Genomic DNA, 15,734 nt, shown 5'->3' with positions numbered 1-15,734 from the left:
CATCATGCACTGGGTCCACGTAAACCTGGAGGGGGAATATAAATCTTTGGCAAGCGAGCCACTTTGCTTGAAGCGTGCAAGCGTAGCGAGCCCACAAGGGTACAATGCAGCTAAAATCAGGGTCGGCAACAGAAATCTTGGGGCCCGGTACACTGATATCTCTGGGGCACCCCAACGGCACACCAAGATTTTTATTACATTGAATGTGTTTTTATAATTAGAAATAAATGATAATTGATATTCACTATGCAATATAATATGGCAGGGCAGATGGGAGGGCGCAGCATTGTGCATCGTATGGTTCACTGTGTTGTGTGATGTCACTTAACGCATTAGTACTGGTAGTCGGACATGTGACCAGACTGAGGGGGAATACTGGGAATACTGCATTGGGGTCCATGTAAGTTTCCTTCCAGAAAGCCAGGTGGGCAGGCAGCACCTTTATAAACTATAGCTAGGGCAGCAGCCATGCTTACATCTCCTGAGCCCCTCAGAGCCTTGGGGCCCCTCACAAGTCTGGGGCCCGGTACAAGTGTCCCCTTTGACCCCCCTGTCTTCTGCCCTGGCTAAAATACAACAAACTAACCTAAACCTACGTGAATTACAGATACAATCCAAAATGTTGTGAGGGCATCTAACAACTTCTGCCCTCACAGAACGTCACATCCTGTAAACCAGGGGTGGCCAAAAGGTCGATCGCGATCTACCTGTCGATCGCGGAGGTCCCGCGGGTAGATCGCGATCAAGTTCCCTGCACACACATAGCCGCTGAAGCCTCTGATAGAACAGAGGCTTCAGCGTTCCCAGAAATGCAGTGCGCGGGTGCACAATGTGATGTCACCCGCGCACTGTCTGCAAGTGAAATGCAGGAAGCAGCGCTGCTTGAGCCGACTGGAAGGCTCAGCTTCAAAGGCTCAGCGGCAGTAGGACAGAGCTGGGAGCACGGTACGCAGCAGGGACAGGAGTGCCACTGTGCTTAATATGCTGGGAGGGGACGGCGGCCGCACCAATGATCGGGATCCTCCCTGCTTCTGTAGTGTGGTCCCGCGGACAGCAGTGCATTATCTCCGGCTCCCCTCACGAGTCCAGGCTCCACGGACAGTCTGGCTCTGTCTGGCAGGTGGAAGCCACTAAGAAAAAGTAGGGGGATATATATATATATATATATATATATATATATATATATTTTACTTGTTTGGTATATTTCTATGTGTTCTGCTAATTGTTTTGTAATATGTGTTTTTTTATAGAAGGATTTTGCATATATATATATATATATATATATATATATATATATATATATATAAAAACTATAGATAATTTTGATAAATGAATAATCTCTGATATATTGCAAAGATTTCCTTAGCTACTCTATATTTATTGGGGGTTATGCTGGTTGATTCGCAAGACTGCGAATTTGCAGCCTTGCGAGTCTACCTAACCCCGCCTTGCGAATGGTGGTATACCAGCCCACTGTCTGCAAGGTGTGTTCCTTTGCACAGCATGCAAATGGATGTTTCGCATGTCAGTGTGAACCTCCCGCATCTTTAGATGGTCACCGACCATCAACAGATGTGGAAGGTGCACGCATATGTAAGGTTGCCCTGAGAAACTTTAAATATGCGTGTACGCTCGGGGGGAAGTGGGCGGGCAGCTGACATCTGGTGATGTCAACTGCCCGCCCCCCGCACCTTCGGCCCATTAGCCCATATGCTAATGCTCCCCCCCGCCACCCAACACAGGCAGAAACTGAGATGAACTTTTGTAAACAGAGCCCTTCCCCCTCCCACTGCATAAAAGAATTTTGCGTCACTCCGTGTTGCATACCGTGAATTTCGGGCACATTCCCTGTGTCAGTATGTGAATTTCGGGCTCATTCCCTGTGTCAGTATGTGAATTTCGGGCACATTCCCTGTGTCAGTATGTGAATTTCGGGCACATTCCCTGTGTCAGTATGTGAATTTCGGGCACATTCCCTGTGTCAGTATGTGAATTTCGGGCACATTCCCTGTGTCAGTATGTGAATTTCGGGCACATTCCCTGTGTCAGTATGTGAATTTCGGGCACATTCCCTGTGTCAGTATGTGAATTTCGGGCACATTCCCTGTGTCAGTATGTGAATTTCGGGCACATTCCCTGTGTGTCAGTATGTGAATTTCGGGCACATTCCCTGTGTCAGTATGTGAATTTCGGGCACATTCCCTGTGTGTCAGTATGTGAATTTCGGGCACATTCCCTGTGTGTCAGTATGTGAATTTCGGGCACATTCCCTGTGTGTCAGTATGTGAATTTCGGGCACATTCCCTGTGTGTCAGTATGTGAATTTCGGGCACATTCCCTGTGTGTCAGTATGTGAATTTCGGGCACATTCCCTGTGTCAGTATGTGAATTTCGGGCACATTCCCTGTGTCAGTATGTGAATTTCGGGCACATTCCCTGTGTCAGTATGTGAATTTCGGGCACATTCCCTGTGTCAGTATGTGAATTTCGGGCACATTCCCTGTGTCAGTATGTGAATTTCGGGCACATTCCCTGTGTCAGTATGTGAATTTCGGGCACATTCCCTGTGTCAGTATGTGAATTTCGGGCACATTCCCTGTGTCAGAATGTGAATTTTAGCTCATCATGTGTGGCATTACTGTAATGTGAAGTTTATCTCATTCCGTGTTGCATAATGTGTAAGGGAGGTATTGCATGTGGAGTGGTATATTTTACACACGGGCAGATGTCGGTGGATCCCCGGTTAGTAAGTGTACAAAAAGTAGATCCCGGGTTGTAAAAGTCCGGCCACCCCTGCTGTAAACAAAACTGAAAGGGATCTAGTCTCTACCCTCCCTCTAGCCATATCCAGGAAGTTTGAAAGAAATCATTCTGGTTTCACTTTCTGTTAAGGAGTAATTTGGTCAGTTGAGTGGACTCTAGTGGTCACTTGTGGTACTTGAGGATTTAGCCTTTTATATAGTGATTGGTGTGGGAAGCACTGTTTGCATCAGTTTTGTCTACACAACTACTAAAAAATGACCCAGTAGGTTTGTTTCTCTTATACTGTATAATGCAACCTTACCGCCATTCTCGCTTGTCTCTCCCGCTCCTTCTCACTCCTGAAACGCTGTTGCTCTGTGCGTTCAGCTCTCCGATGACCCTGATGAAGCACGGAGCATCATTAAAATGAATCACTTACATGGCAAAATAGATTGTCCCATCTAACTATTCACAAGTACAGATCACACACACGTTTTATATCTTCTTTCACAATACTTTTCCATCTATCATTAAAAATATATTTTTAAAACCACAAAAGGCAATAAATACTGTGCTTAATTATGCTATACTAATTTCTACAGTAGTTTTATTAAAAAACTTTATGCACTCCATTAAAATAAACATCAATATCTGAGATAACATTATTGTTTGTCTTTTTAATGTAACTATAACTTTGTCAGGGCTCGGGTCTCTGGTGTTCCAGGCTGTGGCAGCAGTGGCCCAGTGGTGGATGCTGGGAACTGGAACATGGGAGGCTTAAGGTAAGGACAGTTCATAGGAGTATCACTGACACTGCGGGCACAGCTAGGTGGGGGAGTTGACGAGACTCTGATCAGAGGCACGGAGTCTGACACCACCGACGGTTTCACCAGGAACCCCCCGCAAGGAGTTTTGGACCCTGCATTCGGTGGCGAGGTCGTGGCCCTATGACCTGCGCTCCCGACAGCTAACTGGCCAGTCACAGGAGATGGTTAGTGAATAGTGGCAGTGAGCTTGGTAGGCTGGTGACTACAGGGAAGTGAATCGGCCATTTACACAAAGCACAGTTTAGAGGCACTAACTGATTCACATTTGTTGCACCTGGATACAGATGTCTGCTTACTAGTGGCACATTTTATCTATGGGCTGTAGGACTCTAGCCACCCCTCCCCCCCTTCCCACCAGACTGCACTGGCTTCACTGTGACTGGCATACTGTTAAATCAATTGTTGGGTTCAATTATATTAAGAGAGCTAACTTTTGGGTATGCATTTAAGAGGTATAAATTAAGAAAAAATAACAACTAGGCAGGTAAACTAAATATAGCAAAGAAAACCCCTTGACCCTCTTGTAATTTGCTAAATTATTTACTCCTGTGCTTCCCATCACTGTGATTATGTTCTTAATGGGTGGGGACAATGGCGTAACTACCATAGGTGCAAGGGGTGCTGCTGCTATGGGGCCCAGAGCTGAAGGGGGCCCATGTTTGCTGTGTATGTAATAACGTGGGGAAAATACTGTATTACCTAACTTTGGTTCCTGAAGACTGGCGGGTGGTCGGGATCCCGATGGTCAGTATACCAGCATTGAAATCCTGACTGTTCGACTGCCAGTTAGGATCCTGATCAATGGGGGCTATTCTACCTTGTGGTTGTCCATGTCCCCCATGAGGGAGAATATAACCTGTGGCTAACCCGCAAGGGGCTTTCCTGCACTCGCATCCCTGTCAGAGTACCAACTGCCGGGATTCCGATGTCGGTATACTGACTGTCGGCCAGTTATATCACACCTGCCTGCACATACAATACCTGCTCAGCTGGGCATGGCATGCTGCTGTCCATTCCATTAGCTGCATTGTAATATATACTGTGATGGATGTACCTTAACACTTGGCCCTTATTCTGGATGGTGCGGTAATATCCGCGTGCGTTCGTGCCGCCGATGTTTTGTGTCTGCGCATGTGCAGAGGCGTCTCTGCGCATGTACGAGCGCGGCGTACGGCCAAATCCCGCATGATATGTGAACACTACGAACAGGGGGTGGAGAGGGGCGTGAAGGTCTATTTGGGCTCATTACCATATGCATACGCCCCGCGTTTCATGGGCGTTCCCATGCAAACGCTGGGCGTACATATGGTAATGCGGCCGTGACGCACGTGTAGGGGGCGGACATATGACATTGCCGGATGTCAGCTGCCCGCCCAGATCCCTGTTTTTGCACGGAGAAATGCCCGTGTGGTCTGAGGTTGCGGGAGCTGCCTGGCCACTCGGTCCTGCATTCGATGGTCTGCGACCATCGAATGATGGGGGAGGTTCCCTGAGATGGAGGAGGTGTATTCATGAGAAATACACGTGCGGTCCGTTCGGACAGCTTCTTACCGCGTACGGACGGAGTTGGCGATCCGTATGGAAGGCGGGGTTTAGGACGCACAGTGCTGGCCGCATATTCGGATCCGGCCGCACCGATCAGAATAAGGGCCTTTATGATACACTGAAGTCTACTTACTATTCTATCCTTTAAGCCAATCAATTCCTCTTCTTCCTTTTTACGCTGTTCAAAATGGACATCAATTAAGGTCTGCAGTTCCAGGAGATCTTTCTCCATGCGCTTGCGATGTATGTCCTGTTGTGGTAAATGACAGGACAATGCAGCTTTATTAGTGAGTTTTTATGAAAAGGCAACTAGGTACTTATACAGTACATACAGTAAGTACCGGCAACTATTATAAAGTCCATAGATTCCACCAATTTTCTACAAATATTGGAGTGTGAGGTGCTAGTCATATCTGGGTTAGTTTTGTTATACAATCTATCAAGGAACATTATAGAAATGAATCATGTGACCCAATATCTAATGAGTGGGGACAAATCCTGCTTTTTAAGCATTCAGTATACTTACACACAAACACAGCCCCATATCCACACACCCAGCCATACCCCTTTCACATCGCACCCAATTACCAGGTACAAGCCGGTTTCTTGACGGTTCGACCCAGTAATTAGTGCAATGTGAAAGGGGTTACCGGTTACAGCTAACCAGTAGCTACATGGCAATCCAAACCGGGTAAAGAGTTCTTACCGATTCGTTGCTGTGCAGTGTCAATGGGTTAAACGGGTCGAGTGACCCGTTTCCCATTCATACTATGGAGGAGGCAGCACCAGATTTAAGCGCTGCCTCCTCCCCCGCCTCCGACGACGCGGGACACAGAGGCGATATGAACAGACCGCAAATGCAGGGTCGCACCGGGACTGAACCGTTTCAAAGTTCAGTGCGAACTGAAAGCGGTATCAGTGTTCCAAACACTGCAGCCATTCCTTCTGCTCCTCACCTATAGCGGGTATGAATTGAAGAGGCATCTGAGAGCAACCATCCGGCTCAGAAGTGTGAAGTCAGCATGAGCCACTGAGGGCCAGGGGAGGAGCGGATGGGCTACATGGCAGATGAGTGAATGCCTAACGCTGGCAGTAAACCCTGCCTACTTACTCCCACTGAGAGTCTGAAATGACACTGCTGAGCACTGCAGCGCTGCTCTAATACAAATTACACAGGTGGATGCCACCCAGAGGCTGGAACTCACCAGAGGTAACCAGAAGGTTAGGCTGGGTGCCCCCTTCAGATCTGGAGTCACATACAATTCACAGGCAATGCCAATGCTCACAGAATTGAACAAGTATTTGATATTTCTGGAAACCCATAGAGCACATGTATTACATAGAGTGTACCCACAGATGTGCTGTTGTGATAGATTCTGATGGTATCAGAAAGGTGGAGGAAGAGTGGTTGGGCTAAGATTAGACGGTGACTAAGAGGTGGCTAGTAGTGCTTTGAAAAGTGGTCCTCTCAGTGGGCATGGAACTGTGACAGGGTCACAGGAAAAGGAGGCCATATTCAGACAGAGACTTGCTATAGGGCTGATGGTACGACAGCTGGTGGCATATAGGGGAGCACCAAGCAGTCTTACAACATGCATTGACACCATAAGTGGGTGTCTCGGTCCAGAGGCATAAATTAATTTAAATCGCCTGGAGGCACTTTGGTCAAAAATAAAGGGCTCCAGCTATGCTGTGTGAGAATTGCTGGTGGATCAGGTAAGGACACCCGAAAATTCAGAATAAGCATTCCCCGCTGCATCCCATCTCACAGCAGAGCTCCATTGGAAGAGCAGAGGTCATATTTGGATCCCACTGTGAGCCACACAGGTGCTTTTTTACATACAGAGATATAAGTTAAGCGCTGGCGGATTTTCCCATTTCAACTGCTGTTTATGGTTACTCAATCCCCAAGAAACAAAATATATAGAAATCAAGTAATAATCGCTAGAAATCGTGTCAACAAATATAGCCAATCACAACAGTGCAATCAAAAGTATAAAGTTTAAAATAAAATAAAGACACGATATAAAATATAATATATAAAAGTACACACCGGGCAGTGATCCTATAACAATAACCACCACCAATATGCCACCAGTCTTGGGGTCAAAACAAAACTTGCGTAGATTAGTAACGTGTATATGTCATATAGCCACAGATTAGTAAGAAATGAGTCTGTAATTTTGATTGCACCTTTGTGATTGGCTATATTAGTTGACCTGATTTCTAGCACTGTTTATTGTTTGTTTTCTATATTTTTAGCTTCTATACATGCAGGTGCCCTTTCCAGGCTTGGAGCCTGGATGCTGGCATCTCCATTGCCTCTGGGAGTTACATGCCTGTCTCAGTCCTTCCACATTCGGCTGCACGGATGTACATATAAACGTGGAGACAGTTTACATCCAGCACACCATAAACGCCCGACAAGAAATCAAAGTAATCTTGTGGGTGCACTGAGGATCAAAGAATCGTAGAATATATAATAATATGTATTGAAACTTAAATAACATATCAGTGAAATATTAAAATTATAGATTGTGAAAAAAGAAATGAAAGATGTGTTAAAATATATAGGGCCACTGCCTGTACGATATCTTTTAGTGTATAAAGGTATTAGGGGAATTTGGCCCCTATGTGCACAGTTTATTCTTAACCTAATACATCATATACACAGGGTGACTGAGCCTTTGTGCTGAGCGATCTAAGCACAGATAACGCAGCACAGATCACTCAGTGCACTGTGATGCACCAGCCATGTGTGCTGAGCGATCTGTCATGGCCAGTGTTCTCTGTTGATAAGGAGTTTTTTCACTCTCCCCTTAATAATTTTGGGGGAGAGACCTAATTGCGGGAGGTAACCACATCTCCTGCGATTAGGCCACGCCCCAATTTACCGGGGCCCAGCATACCTTTCGGCGGCCCTGCTGGTGATAGAACAAAGGCAATCACTAGATATATCCTGCAAGCTTGAAAGATCTAGCCTGGTGATAGCAAAACAAGGGACCGCGCATCGCCATTGCTATGGGACATTCACACACAGAGCGATTTGTGCTTAATTTCTAAGCAATCTAGCCAGAATGCTTAAAAATTCAGCTTAAATCTCCCAGTATGTATGCTGCATATGGCTCCAATAGCATCTATACAGCAAGAAGTGCAGCATTGGTAAACAGCAACTGCGTATTTATGTTGTTTCTCTGTATATGTTATTATGTATCAGATTGAATTTGTAACAGCTGCTTCTTATATTCTTTCACTTCCAACAGTGTTTAGACCAGTTCATCACTCCACTACTAGAGTAGATGATGTTCTCCATATATCAGTATGATATCCAACGCTATTGACAAAATGTGACAGGGGTGATCTTCTTTTGACTAAGAATTCTGTGTGCCTATATATGACAAAAGACACAGGGGAAAATTTACTAAGATGGGTATTCTACTTCACATGTGACGTTGCTATGGGCAACCAGTCAGAATCTACTTCTTATGTATTTAGCACCCTCTAGAACAGGCATTCCCAACTGCGGCCTTTAAGGCACACCAACAGTGCACGTTTTAGTAATATCCAGGCTTCAGCACAGATGGTTTAATCAGAATCACTCAGATACTAATTAAGTCACCTGTGCTCAAGCCTGGATATCTACAAAACCGGCACTGTTGGTGTGCCTTGAGGACCGTGGTTGGGAAAGCCTCTCTAGAAGATAGTAGACCGGATCTGACTGGTTGCCCATAGCAACATCACATGTGAAGTAGAATACACATCTTAGTAAATTTCCCCCACCTTGTCTTATAGGGCCTTATTCTAGTTCACTCTTTCTGACAAAATCCTTCTTAGATGGACAAAACCATGCAGTGGCGTAAGTTAGTCCATGTAGCCCGGAGGCAAGATAAAAGTTGGTGCCCCCCTCCCCCATAGCGAGAGAGAGAGAGAGAGAGAGAGAGAAACAAGTGTCAGAGAGAAAGGCAGAGAGAGGCTTTCATAGAATCACCGTTTGCCGCTGCAGCATCTCTTACTCAGCTCTCAGCTCTTAGTTGCCATCTGCCTGCTTAAGTGACAGTCACACTCGCACACTGGCTGTGTGGAGTGGACTGTCTCCCACCCGACTGGATGTTCGTCACTATCTGACAGTGACACTGTTGGCCGGCTGACTGGCTTGCTCAGCCTCAGGCCCGGACTTCCACCCCAGCGGCCGGGTGACAGGGAGGAGCGGCCGATACACAGAAGACTACGGGGGAGAGAGGCTGCCCGGCCTGCCGCCCGCACCACTTTACACAGGGGTATGGGGGAGGGGCAGCCCGCTTCCCACCAATGCACACCAGGCTACGGGGAGGGGAGGAGAGCCCGCCCGCACCATTTCATGCCGCACAAGGCTATGGGGAGGGGGACCGCCCGCCGCACAAGGCTACGGAGGGAAGGGGGCACCCGTCCGCACCACTGCGTACAATGTTCTGCATAACATGCCGCTGAATAAGTGCGGCAGGCGGCAGCAGCATTAATGAGCAGAACATCGGAGGCAATGGAGCCAGTGCCCCCCTTAAACCTGGCGCCCGGCGGCATGTGACTCCATTGCCTCCGGGAGTTCCGCCACTGAAACCATGTGCACTGCAGGTGGGGCAGATGTAAAATGTGCAGAGAGAATTAGATTTGGGTGAGTTATTTTGTTTCTGTGCAGGGTAAATACTGGCTGCTTTATTTTTACACTGCAAAATAGATCACACTTTGAAGTAAAACCCCACCCAAATCTAGAGCTGTGTACACACGGGGGCGATAGGGGCTGAAATCGCTGGAAATATGGTCGCATGCGACCATATTGCCAGTGATGGAAGTGTGCCCCTGCGATAAATCGCCGGATGCGCGATCCCGTTTTCTGCCCCATTCTAATCACTGGTCGCAGGAGCTTGCTCCTGTGACCAGCTGATTACCTCTACGGCACCGCCGGCTGAGGTTCCTTTTCATCAGCGACCATCTCTGGTCGCTGATGAAAAGGGGACACAGCAATATATTGCTCAGTAATAAATTGCTAGCAATATATTGCTAAGCAATATATCTCCCCCCGTGTGTACAGGGCTTAACTCTCTCTGCACAAGTAACATCTGCCCCCCTGCAGTGCACATGGTTTTGTCCATCTAAGAAGCATTTTGTCAGAAAGAGTGAACTAGAATAAGGCCCATAATAACCTTCTGGCTCGGTGTCAGTGATTAAATAGAGTGTGGTTGCATATATTTGTCTCGTATTTATAACAACAGCAATTAATAAGCCATGTATGATAAAAAAATTGTAGATAGTATGAATATACTTCTATATAAAAAATAAATACATTTAAAGTGATATACAGTATATCAACTTATTTCATATGAAAATTGGGACAGCACTATAATGGCTGCTGTTATAAACATATTAGTGTGGCATTTATCATACTTTATTCTAATAATATTTGAACCCTCAAGGCTCAAAAAGAGGTCTCACTTAATTAATCAGGACTGTGGTGGAGTATTATAACTGCTGGAGCCTCCTATAAATGCATCCGTATGATAGCGGTATGGTGATCAGATTCTTTTTGTATGTATGAACCTACATTTTTATGGTGTACCTGCCAGGGCTTCCCCAGTACGTGCCTGTAAATAAGCAGCTTAATTACCAGAATCTCTAGTAAGTGCTCCTTTATGCCATGATAAAATCAGCCTAGGCCTTTATAATGTATCTTCGTATATCAGACGTATTGCTGCCTGGGCTTATTGTACATACTTCAATGAATAAGCAGTATACCCGCCGGTTCTCTTAGGAGACCGCCTGGTGTAAGTGGTCAAGCCGCCGGTGCTCTCTGCGTCTTCCTCATAGATATTCCTTTGTTATAGTCTTGCTCGGTGAACTCCCTACCTCCCCAGATCTCGACGCCCAGGGCAGCTGCCTAAAGCTGCCTAATGGTAGTGCCGGCCCAGCCAACAGCTCAGACATAAGAAAAGTGACCACCTCACAAGACAATTCATAACGTTATGAGCAACTGCAGGCTTCTTAAATGCAGACCAATATTATTTTAGTTGCATTTCCAAATAGATCAACATTAAAGCTATTAAGGCATTTGCACATAAATAGTAAATGGCGTTCTAGAGCCTAGTGTGACATGGAACTCATTAGAGGTGGAAGTGTTCTTAATTAGTAAAAGACGTGCTGACAGTACTATACACGCGATATTCTTACATCAAAGTCAACTCTTTCTCCCTCTGGAATTTTTGGAGGAGCCAACTGTGGCATCATCGGTCTGTGAACAAAAGAACATGAACCATAATACAGTATCTCTGTCCATGGATATGTACAGCCACCCACACCCTCAATTGTTCTCTACCTCCTTATATATCATCTGTTAACTACACACCTCTTAGATTGTAAAATGGTTTGGGCAGAGCCATCATCACCGTCTGATTTATGTTATTGCATGTCATTAGTTTGTGTTATGGTCTCCTAAATGATGCACTGTGTAATAAGGGCCTGATTCAGGTGGCTCGCTAGGCACTGTACATTCGCTGCCTAGCGAGCCCAAAAACACCACCTGCCCGAATCACCTCAATACCATCTAAGGGGATGTGTATTCATACACTTCCCCTCGCAAGTGGCCGAACGTGAGAGAAATCATTCGATGGTCACTGACCATCGAATGATTTCTTTCCCCTTCAGTAATAAAAGTCTATAAAAGCTGTTCCGCGAAGATGTGGCGGTCGCTGACATCGGGCGATGACATCGCTGCCTCCCCGCAGCGAATGGCCCGGCGAGTGTGTAACTCGCCGAAGCTGTTCACTGCCGGGGATTTGCACAGGCGGAGAAATGCACTTACGCAAACCCCGACCATTGGGGCTGGGGCAAAACCCGATTTGCAGCGAACGATCCTGAATGTTTGCACTTCATAAAATACAAAACCAACAATAATAAAAATGATCAAAATTAAATGTCGCAAAACAGATTTTAATTTTATATCAATTTTGTATCAAAATTGGGGCATAGAATATGAAAATAATTAAAACAAATCTATTATTCTTTATGTTCAAAGTTTTATGGCTGGTGTTCTCAACATACGCTATGTTTGATTGGTGACATGATTGAAACATTTATATGACTTTAATTGACTCTTAGATTTAACGAGAACATTTGCAGAGGGAGATATTTGCCTGTTTGACAGCTTAATGCGCCTACCAGGATAAAACACTCACCTCGGCCTCGGGCGCTCCTCCTCTGTTAACAAAGAGAGAGAAAATATTATATCACAGTTTCCAATGAATGACATGTGTGACGTTATACTGCTGTACACTTCACATGGGTCTGACCAAGGTGACTCACAGCTTACACCTATTACAAGTCTATAGGGAAGGTGTAAACACATCTGTACTGATGTTAGGTTTTGCAATTTAACACCACTTACGTTTCCATCACAAATTGATGCCAATTAGCACAGACAGCTAGTGATAAAATTGGCCCTGCCTCCTTGCAATGTTGTGATGAATTGATCCCAAGAGACTGAAGCTGCTTTTATAGCCTGCCTGTCACATGCTTGTGTTCATCGATTATAAAAGGATTTACAATACATTTTAATCCCGAATAAACGTTCCATTTAAATCATCACTTTTTTTAACTTACAATTTACTAACTTTTTAATGTTTAATTGATTTTTTGTATTGCTTGACAATAGACACACACATAAACATATAAAATAATGTTTCTTTAAGAACTGTAGTAGTTTCTGTATATGAAGCATGCAATCTTAGGCTTTCATACAAGACTTCTGCTTTCATGGAACTAGGTTCTACGCAAAGGCGTAACTCTGGGAGACAATGGAGTCATCTGCTACTGGGCTCCTGCTCCCAAGGAGGCACCTCTTCTTCCCTGACAATTTGAATCAGTTAATTGAAAGCCATCTTTATTGTTTTTGTGGTGGCTTACCACTACTATCATCATTTATACAAGTGTCACACATTGTATTAGAACCCAAGACATGTCTTACTGGAGACAGACACCTTACTGATTGAGCTATTTGGGGGGGGGCAGCAACATTTTCCTTGTTTCTGGATGACTGGGATGAACTTACACCACTGGTTCTACATTATTTATATTAGTAAAGTTTCATACGACAGATTTGTGGCTACACACGTTTCTGGAGATGAGGGTCAGCTACCAGCACTGTGTACCATCATGTGGATGGATTTAGCAGATGTTGGGACTGTCACATATTCAGATGCTGCTGTGAGACTGCGCACGCGCAAACCCCCTGTTTTATGGACTGCTTCAGCTGCAGCCCATAGAAGCCAGACTGGGCTGCATGAAAGTCAGGGAGTTGGTTCCTAAAGGAAGCCAGATCTTTGCTTATTGCAGCCAGTCTGGCAGTCTCAGAGGGAGGAAAGACTTCCAATGTGACTGAAATTTATTGCATGTAAAAATGGCACATCAAGTGCGTAAGCGAGCCTCCCGGGGAGCTGCTGGGGGAGCTCAAGGGCAAACTGGTCTGACTTGTCCTTAGGACAAGTTGGGCTAGTGTATGGGTGCCTTTAGGTGTAGTGCGGCATGGTGCCCGATGCGAGCACCCTAATAGTGTTTTCTATCTGCTGTGCTAGTCTCTGGGCCAGGCACTGTCTAGTAGGGCATACAAGTACTGCATAAAGATGGAGCCTTCTTCAACTAGCCTTCTCTGGATAGCCATGGCTCACCAAGGCCAATTGTTCTCAGCTGCAATACAATATATATAACAATACAGTAGGGGATTAGCATAGGATTATGTCCAACATCTCTGGCTCACTTAATCCTATTAAAGGGCTAGATGAGGATGGCAAAATATATTTCTCAATAACATAGGTAACATGGACGCAAGTCTTTATTCAGCCTCACCTACTATGTAACTATGGGGCAGATGTATTAAGCCTTAACAAGAGATAAATGCAAGTGTGATAAGGAGAGATAAACGTCCAGCCAATCACCTGCTAACTGCCATGTTACAGGCTGTGTTTGAAAAAAGTCAGTAAGGAGCTGATTGGCTGGAAGTTTATCTTTCTTTATCACCCTTGCATTTATCTCTTGTTAAGGCTTAATACATCTGCCCCTATGTAACTATGATTGAAAAGCTCTCTCCTGACTCCTGACTCTCCCGGGTGCAGAGAGATTCAGACCTCTCCTTGAGCTACCCAGGACCTTACCGGGTGGCAGGATCTCATGCAATCGATATCGCATGAGAACTCGCATCACATTGGACCGTTTTTTATGCAATTGATCGCTGGGAGCTATGGATTAAGTCCCACAGCTTATTGAATCTGCCCCTATGCTGTCATTTATAACAGCCAATCTTGAATTTTAAAGTGCTGAAAGCAATTACTTCATTGGCATGCCTGGGATCTCTAAAGGCACGTACACCCTTATCATAAGAATTTAATTATTGAAATTGGCCATGCTCCCGGATGAACAATATACAGCGTACACACTGCTCTAAAGCAAAAATGCAGTAAAAACCCTGTTATCTGGGGTTTTAACGCATTTTCGTATATGAACTTTAGCCCCTCTGCCGGTGCACTGCTGCCGAGGGAATTACCAGTTTTGCTGGCAATACCCTGGGCCGGATTTGTACCTAGGCCCGTGAGGCACCGGCCTCAAGGCGGCACCAATTAAGGGCGGCAGGCAGGCTGGCATTCTTTTAAATAGCAGCATGGCACAGCGGGTGGGCAGCGGCGAGTGACGAGCGCCACAGACATGAATTATCATATGTTGGAGGCAGCGCCGCTCGTCACCTGCCACTGCCCACCCACTCTGCCATGCACATTACACCACCGCTTAGTGGCTGGGTCCGACGGTCCCCCTGCACGTCCAGAAATGGCTCAGGCTCACTGCTGCCGGCTCCCGCCCATTGGCTACTCTACACACACACACAGTCTATTGGCTGCTGTGTATCCAGCAGCTGAGAGGAGCGCAGATCCTCCCTGCGCTCAGTCAGTCACAGTGTGTGAGCCGGAGAGAGACTGACGGAGACACTGTGTTAATCACTGTACTAATAAGTGCCTTTTATTTTTATGAAATATATAAATAACAATGTATATACATATATGATAACATTAAAATAGGGGGGGGGCACAAAAATGTTGTGCCTAGAGGCGGCCTGACCCCTAAATTCGCCCCTGCCAATACCCCATAGAAGCCTAGGGGATTTTCTCTGCAGCGCTGTGTGAGGGATCTGTCATGGATCCATGCCAGCTTCCCCCGCGGCAACCGCCGTCACTCTGTACACTTCAGACCCAGAAGTCCAGGAACGGCACCAACTTGCAAAAGACAGCTCTTATCTCAATAGCAGTCCATTGCGTTACTAATTGCATATGTTAGTGCAAATGCAATTAGTACGCTTGCGGTAGCTGGCGAAGTAGCATCGGGCGAAGTAAAATCCGGCGGCGGATTTTAAAAGAAAATCACCCAGTATATACTCACCTTTAGCGTTAGGTAATACCGCTTTCAGACCGCACTCCGAACACGGCTTATTGCCGTGTTCGCGGGGCCTAAACACGGGTCACGTGCGGTCTGAAAAGGCCACCACGGGTCGAGCAACACGGGTGTTCAACCCTGGTAATGACCAGGGTTGAACACGGCTATGACCCGTGTCAA

At 45.9% G+C, this 15,734-nt stretch overlaps 1 protein-coding gene across 1 annotated transcript in view; it reads right to left on the bottom strand.

Annotated features, from left to right (window-relative positions):
• The window catches only part of TNNT1 (troponin T1, slow skeletal type), a 57,369-nt gene that overhangs the window by 15,847 nt on the left and 25,788 nt on the right, over positions 1-15,734 (bottom strand). The window contains exons 3-6 of the mRNA XM_083161729.1: positions 12,317-12,338; positions 11,313-11,373; positions 5,248-5,364; positions 3,065-3,142 (exon numbers count right to left, since the gene is read on the bottom strand). Coding sequence (XP_083017855.1) covers positions 3,065-3,142; positions 5,248-5,364; positions 11,313-11,373; positions 12,317-12,338 — 278 coding nt within the window. The remainder of the gene's footprint in view (positions 1-3,064; positions 3,143-5,247; positions 5,365-11,312; positions 11,374-12,316; positions 12,339-15,734) is intronic.

Source organism: Crinia signifera, chromosome 19 (assembly GCF_055691185.1).
Source record: "Crinia signifera chromosome 19, ASM5569118v1, whole genome shotgun sequence".
Lineage (NCBI taxonomy): Eukaryota > Metazoa > Chordata > Amphibia > Anura > Myobatrachidae > Crinia > Crinia signifera.
The sequence above is the reverse complement of the archived record's forward strand: the minus strand, read 5'-3'. Positions and strand labels throughout refer to the sequence as shown.